Source organism: Anneissia japonica, unplaced genomic scaffold, assembly GCF_011630105.1.
Source record: "Anneissia japonica isolate Jap-2015-1 unplaced genomic scaffold, ASM1163010v1 scaffold287835_len3118868_cov185, whole genome shotgun sequence".
NCBI classification, from domain to species: domain Eukaryota; kingdom Metazoa; phylum Echinodermata; class Crinoidea; order Comatulida; family Comatulidae; genus Anneissia; species Anneissia japonica.
This window is the reverse complement of record NW_022737223.1, coordinates 3047266-3055385: the sequence shown is the minus strand read 5'-3', so window position 1 is coordinate 3055385 and position 8120 is coordinate 3047266. Positions and strand designations below refer to the sequence as shown.

The following is an 8120-nucleotide window of genomic DNA, read 5'->3' as shown; positions in this document are numbered from 1 at the left end:
CGTCATCGGCCGAGCGTTCGTAAAATAGAAGGTTCGTAAATGAGAAGTTCGTAAATGGGAAGGTCGACTTGTACAATTGTAAGCAGCAACAACAATTACTGTACTGACATTGAGGTAATACCACATCCATCCATCCATCCAAATAGAAAATCAAAGATATAAATTTGTAAACATTGACGAATTCTTATTCATTCATAATTTGGTATTTTAACGTTAACTTCAAAGTTAAAATATGTTAGTTATAAAATAATCTATAGGCCTACCGGTATATATAAAAGGCAAATTGGGGTTTGTGTGTCCGGGATTTTCTCTTTTGTTACTCAGCCGATTTAAACCAAATTTTCACTCAAATGTTCAGATTGGTACTGGCCAGGTAATAGGCTATGTGGTGTTTTCTAAAATCGCGTCATTAATTAATAATTAAACTGATTTAAATTAGTCCCGGCCGGCACTTTTTCACAATGTCATTTCAGAAGGACGCATACACGTAAACAAAGTAGCACCAGATATTCACGCCTCTTTCAATGTTTTGTCGCAGATATGTGCCACTATGTCTTTCTCAATATTTATATGTTGTTATTATTTTATATCGCTATAATTTTCAATTATTTACAATTATTTGCGCAATACAATCCAGTCAATTATGTCACACATGTAGTAATATACTTATGACCGTCACACATTGTGTCTGTGGCCAGGTCTGGTCGATAAAGTCAGGCTCCGGAGGAAAAAAATCTGTTTCATATGTTGTACAAGGTGAAAAAAGGGCCCCATCTCCCCGTCGTTTTCAAATATTCAAAAAGCTGTATCTCAATTTGTTTCTCAGAAAAATCAGTTGTACAACATATCAACACAAATTTTTCTTCCGGAGCCTGGCTTTAAAGCGTGCAAAATGTACCATTGTAAAGTAGGGATATTTAGTTTATGTAAAGGTATAGGAAGTAGTAGGTGCAGGCTCATAGTTTTGAGTAATAAACAAAGAGTTAAAATTAATATTATATTTCAGTATATTTTTTAACAGTGCACAAATATGCCTATTACAGATGCTTCTACCACACACTTGCATGACCCATTGAAAATGGTATGGTCTGATCATCAGACCTGGAACCGGAGCTCTGCCGAGGAGAATCTGTGGGCCTAACAGAATATAACTACTATATTTGTTATGTAAATACTGTACATTAAAAATTATATCTATACATTCACCTACACAAAGCACAAACAAAAAAATCAAAATAATATTTCAAGACAATTTAACACAAATAACATTATAAATTTTAACTCCAAAATTAAGCTCCTGCTTGAAAATAAGGTTGAATATTCGCTCGCTATTCAAAAGCATTGACTTCTTATCTAACTTGCTATTGGTTGATTACATAATAAAAAGTCTAACGTCGTTTACTAACCATTGAAATTGATTTTTACATATAACACGTTATATCGTCATTGCGGACTTATAAAATCCGCATACGCCTTAAAACTAAAAGAAAATGCATATGTTTAGAGTCCGTACTGAACCCAAAAAATCCGCAATGAAAATATAACGTGTTATATGTTGAATATCAACCATATATCAGCGGAGCTGCTACATAGAAACTTTGGGCGTAATTCGCCACATTTCTAACTGTAGAATTTACACGGGAATATTTGAAAAACTACAGTGCGACGAAATTTGGCAACCTTGTGTATTAAAATTAAAATTATACAATTATTAAATTTGGAATAGGATAAAAGAACAATGGTGAAAATCAGACAAATAGAGGTGGTGTTGTGAAGAGGAAGGTGCGAAAAAATAGCTGAAAATCATACGTTTCCAAATTGAATTAAATGAATTAGCGACGATCAAACTTATCCTAATGTGTTTACGGTGGCTGTAACACGAAAACAGTAATGAAATAAAACTGAAACTACAATAAATCTGCTCCAAGGCAATTGACTTCTTTACTGCAATATTAGGTATTCCTTATTTTGTTATACGAAACACTGAACCTAAACAACAACATTGGGGTGTGAGACGAGGCCGACCGCAGAATGTGTTGAGTCGAACCACTTACGAGACAATTTTCTGATGACGAAATAATTATTCTGATGAATATTTAAACAATGTTCCTCTTGGCTGGTGGATTTAGTCTTTTCCAAAATGATCCGAGTAAGCTGCACCAAAGAGGGTGCTGTTAAAGTGTTTGATTTGATATTATCAAGTTCAATGTTTATCCTTGTTTAAAACTAATTAAAAACAACTAGAATGATAATACCTATAGATTCTATAATATAAGACAAGTTTATTTCCTTTTCTTACAGGAACCATACACAGTTGTTGAATAATATACACACCACAACTGTTAGACATAGAGCAGCATAAAGTGATTTGATGCTAAACACCTGTGGCATCAATGGTCATGGTTCATTGCAACAACGTGCTTTATCTCATACTCACAGCTTAATAAGAATTTCAACAACTCATGAATTTCACAAATGGCTAAAAATAACTGACGTCAACAAATTGAAGCTTGGCAGATGAAACCACAAAGGGCAATTGACAAGAAATTTGTCCATGATGGAAAGCCATGCTAAAAGAAGGTGACATCAATCTGGAATCGAAGCATCGAAGAGCCAAATAAAACAGAGACAAGCAGAAGAACACAGAATAGTTTAATATGAAAGTGTGAGGGACAACAAAACAGAGCACACTCTTACTGGTCTGGTCAAATGGCTAGTCAATTGCTGTTGCTCCTGCAGCGGAGAGCAAACCCTCATCAAAAAATAATGCTGCTGCAGTATCAACCAGGGTTGCCAGATAGTCGACAGGCTTCACGGCCAAACACACGCCATCACACGGCCAAATTCGGCTAAACTTTTTTTCAATATCGGCCAAAATTCGGCCAGATTTAATTCGATTAGAAGACAACAGTGGGTACATATTCATTTGAAATACTACAAAAATTAAACGAAAATCAGCGGTCATTTGTTTGAAATTGAAGAAATTCAAATGATACACACAGAACAATGTTAAACTTCCACTGTTTTTCTTCTTTTAATTATCAAAATAAAATACATGCCCAGCTACATCATAATATTAAATAGCCTATGTTCTTTAGTTGCTGGCATGTAGGCCAATTCAGGGGTGAATCCAGAGATGTCCGAAAGGGGGAGGGACCGGGGCCGAAAAGGGGGGATCAAGATAACACCATCTTGGAGGAAATTTTGTTTTCTAGACGCTGGAAAATTACCTCTGATGCGTTTGGGCGATCACAATTATTTCCTTCTTTTTTTTACACCCCTCCCCCCCACACTTAAATCCGCCTCTGCTATTTAAAATCACATTATTAAGATTGATCTAAATTTGATTTAAATGTATTAAATATTAAGGTACATTTTAGTCGATCTATAGCATAGTTACCAACTGTCTCGCATCTTGCGGGACGGTCCCGCATTTCAAAGTGATATTGGATGAAACACGCATTTTCCAGAAACACATGCGTGATCCATAATTTGTCATGCATTTAGGACAAATCTATACGTGATAACGAATTATCAGAAATACAGGTGAAAATGTATTTAAAATTAAATGAAATCGGTTTTATTAAAAAACATAAATGATCATGCAGTAACTTGAGTCATTAGAGAGTACTTGAATATTTGAATATTTATTTCACTGACGCGTTACTAAAAATTTATCAGTGAAATGTTTAGGTCAACATAGTTCGTGCTCAATTACATTGAAACTCAAAATATTTTTGCTTATGTACCTGGTATTGTCAAAACACACTCTTTTTTTCATTGAAAATTAGATGTGTATAAGAGACAGCCCCCCAGGTGCCCCCCCCCCATTCGAAAAATTCGAAGCAAAAAAAATTAGGCTAGGCTTATGCTTATGCTGTCACGGTTAACGTGTATTCGGGAATCTAAGAAGCAATATTTTTCAGTGGGCGTGGCCACGGAACATAAATTCCACGCCCCCTCATATTTTGGTCGTTCCCCCCACCAGTCCCCCCATTTTAATACTGCTAGATACGCCACTGCCAGCAGGGCTCTGCCTATGGTCCCCTCCCCTTCCCCCAGCCAAACGGTGTAGTCACTCACGCATTTCAAATATCTCTCAGGTTGGTAACTATGCTATAGCAAAAAATAGTTAAGGGCCTGTTATTGGCAAATCCGTGGCTCTCTTAAATTAGAATGAAAGTTACATAGTTAGGTAACACACACTGGCGTTAAAACAAACCTATGAAAAGTTTAATAAATACTTTTTTATGTATCCTTTCTAAATTTGCCTCTGAATGTTATTGTCGCAGTCCTTAAAGTAGACTTGCCACAAGTCTCTTATTTTTTTTTATTTTTCTCATTCTGGACAGCGCCACCAACGAGAAATTTAATTTATAGACGGAATAAAAAAAAGAAATCGAGTATGGGACGCCAATTAAATTAGGTATGGCGCGCACTAAGTGCAATAAAGAGTGAGTAACATAAATTAGGGCCTGGAACCCAGGCTATCCTTAAAGCAATAAATCAATGTTGCTATCAGAATTATCTTCTTCATTCTCATATACAACCTAACTCCAGAGTAACCGAAGAATCTGCGACGCTTGCTTGAAATTGGAGGTGCCCATCGGACCAGAATGATCACATCAAGCATGTATATGGCGCTCTACAGAACACTGCAGCACCAAGTCCTATACAATTCAAGTGGGCAATAATAAATTAATTAAAGTAAGCCTACAGTATTTAATTTATATTCAAAAGAGATAGAACCTCCACTAGGATGGAACATATACAAAGACACACAATAGGCCCTATATGGTACAAACTTGCATTGAACTGTCCTCATAAAGCTTAAACGAGTATAAACTTCATATACAGTAAATTATAAATAATTATATTGTTCGCACGGCCGGCCAACTCCAAAACGGTTATTTGCATGGCAGGCCATGCGAACAACTCCAAAACGGTTGTTTGCACACTTCATATACAGTAAATTATATATAATTATAATATTATTATATAAGGAAATGCTTATTCGCACGGCAGGCTGTGCGAACAACTCCAAAACGGTTATTCGCACGACCGGCAAACTCCAAAATGGTTATTTGCATGGCAGGCCATGCGAACAACTCCAAAACGGTTGTTTGCACGGCAGCTGGCCGTGCTAATAACTACAAAACAGTTATTCGCATGACCGGCCGTGTGAATAACTTCAAAATGGTAATTCGCACGGCAAGGTATCCAATAATTTCAGTCGCGGTATTTTCATGCATATTTTTAAAAAGTAAATAAATAAGTAAAGATATATAGATAAAAAATAAATATACTGTAATATATTTATATTTACTTTATTCATTTATATACATATGTATATCTTTTTTATATATTTGTATATTTATTTATATATTTGTTTATTTATATTTGTATATATATATATGCGTATATATATATATATACAAAGTATATTTACTTATATATATACTTTATACTTTATTCATTTATATACATATATATATATATATTTGTTTATTTATATATTTGTTTATTTATATATTTGTTTATTTATTTATATATTTATATATTCATTTATATATTTGTTTATTTATTTATATATTAATATATTTTAATATATATATTATATATATAGATAAAAAAATAAATATACTGTAATATATTTATATTTACTATAATACAATATATATATATAATTATATACCATCCCAATATAAGTTCTCTTACCCGCCAACTTAAAACTGACTATAAAATTCTCAATAAAGATAAATCTATTTGCCACCTTTTTGAAGATCCTCATTTTGAAATCTATTCTCTCATCCTCTAAACTCCTTAAGAATTCCCACTCTTCTGGTAACATTAAATGTAGTAAACCCAGATGTCAAGTTTGCAATTTCATGTGCACCTCTGACACATTCACTATTCCTAGTACTAATATTACTATTAGACCCCCTCCACTTACTTGTGATTCTAACGTTATTTACATTTTATTTTGTAACAAATGCCAAATTGGTAATTACATTGGAGAGACTGGCACTAAATTCCGCCTCCCATTTAATAATCACAAAAAATCCATCAGACAACTCCACTGGTTTCCCAGTAGCCTGTCACTACAATCTACCTAACCATGCGAATGAAACACGGCCTACCGTGCCAATAACTGTTTTAGACTTTTTCGCACGGCAGGATGTGCGAATAACAGTTTTGAAGTCATTCGCACGGCCTGCCGTGCGAATAACCTCCACCATGAAAAAAACCAACATTTAATTATACTGCTCAACCCTTTCATCCAGCCAATTCACATAGTGTTGCAAGCAGTCAAACACAGTCACTTATAACGAGAAGAGTAAACTACAAGTGACTCTACTCACTGTCAAGGGATACCTTAGATGTGGTAACACCCGTCGCTTATTGATTATCTTACTGGATGGTCGTAGTCAGGCAACACTCTTGAGAGCAGGAATTTTTCAACGAACAAATCAAGATGTTTATTGGGACCATGATCTGAGCCTAGTTGTTGGTAAAAAGATAACAACTTAGGAAATTACGACTGTTGAATTGCTACATTGAAGATATAAACGAAACTTGGTCACATCCAATTACAATCACAGGAAATTGATGAACCTGTAGTACACAGACAGCAGCATTCCCGAGTGAAGTCGATATACATCTTGCTCCATCTCCGATCATTGACATACTACTTGGCGTTGATAATACGCACTAGATGATTTTGCATGATTATATCCGTGGTGAAAATGCAAGTGAGCCTGTCGCCGTAAAATGTCCCTTCGGGTGGTTCATCCAAGGAGGACAATCCACCACATCAGCACTGGCCAACTATATCAATGTGTCTGCCGTAGGACCAATCAAACACTTTATCTGCCTTAAGTTTAGAGCCAAAGAAGTGTAAATGTTCTGAAGATCTGATGGACCGCAACGCAACAGAGGCAATTAATCAGAGTGTGACCCAACTTCCAGATGGAACATATACAATATGCAACCTTGGAAGAAAACGCAAAGGATTCTAGAAAGACAATTTGAGAACAGAAGTGCGGAATAGAAAGTGTACTGTGAGCAAATGACGGAGCAACTGAAGCGAGGTGTTTCACGTCAAGTGTCACACTTTACGGTGACCAAAGAATCTAAAACGACTCCTGTGAGGGTGGTGTATGATGGAAAGGCAAGGTTCCAGGGCAACTCACATAATGATTCATTCAGGCTGACAAAGTCTTGTTGACGAGACTAAGCAAGCATAAGTAACATCAAATATTGGTTTACTATTTAAAAATAATTGGATCATAAGATATTTGCTTCAAAAGTGTAAAATACTTAGGACTACTGTATGTCTTGACAATAAGCTAACCATTGTCAAGAGTATTCTCAACAAAGTAAATTCTCACATACAACTCTTTTTAAGACAGATGGTATGCTTAAATACGAAAACAAAAAAAGTTATGTTATACAAATATTGACTACTCATGAGGGGAATGGTGAAATCTATTACCTTGAGGTATCGAGGGGAAATATATTTCACTGCTTCCCGAATTTAGAGAGTCAATATTTATTTTATATAGCCTGTTATTAGAGGCCTAGGCTTACTACTTCCTATCGACTGCTATGCTAGGCCTAGGGCCAGGCGATCAATTCAAAGGGTGTCTAGCTCATATTTGCATATTTCCTCAATTTCAGTAGCACCCTTGCCTTGCAATATTTGTCAAATATTGATAAGATATATTTAAGTTATCTTTTGGTGCTTTTGCTATCGGCTTCATCAAGAAGTAATGGGGTCGTGACAAAGTGCGAGCCAGCGAGTCATGCGAGCCAATGCACGAGCCATGCGAGTCATACATTTTAAATCCTTTTTTTTCACCGGGAAGCTTTGCCTGTGTAGTCCAGTCATGCGCAATACATACACTTTTTCGAATCGTCGATCCGGAAGTATGCAGCGCTGATAGAGATGTTGTTAAAATACAGATATACAGATACATACATACAGATATATTTATATATATGTACTGTATTTATTGATATATCTATATATATATATATATATATTATTTTATATATACTGTATATATTTAATTATATATTTTTATATTTATTTGTATATTTATTTATATATATATATA

The 8120-nt window shown here is 35.1% G+C and overlaps 1 protein-coding gene across 1 annotated transcript in view; it reads right to left on the bottom strand.

Moving 5' to 3' along the window:
- Positions 1 to 7201: 7201 nt before the first annotated feature.
- LOC117117156 (deoxynucleoside triphosphate triphosphohydrolase SAMHD1-like) overlaps positions 7202 to 8120 on the bottom strand; it is a 68521-nt gene continuing 67602 nt past the window's right edge. The window contains exon 11 of the mRNA XM_033261366.1: positions 7202 to 7268. Within this exon, the coding sequence (XP_033117257.1) occupies positions 7202 to 7268 (67 nt within the window). The remainder of the gene's footprint in view (positions 7269 to 8120) is intronic.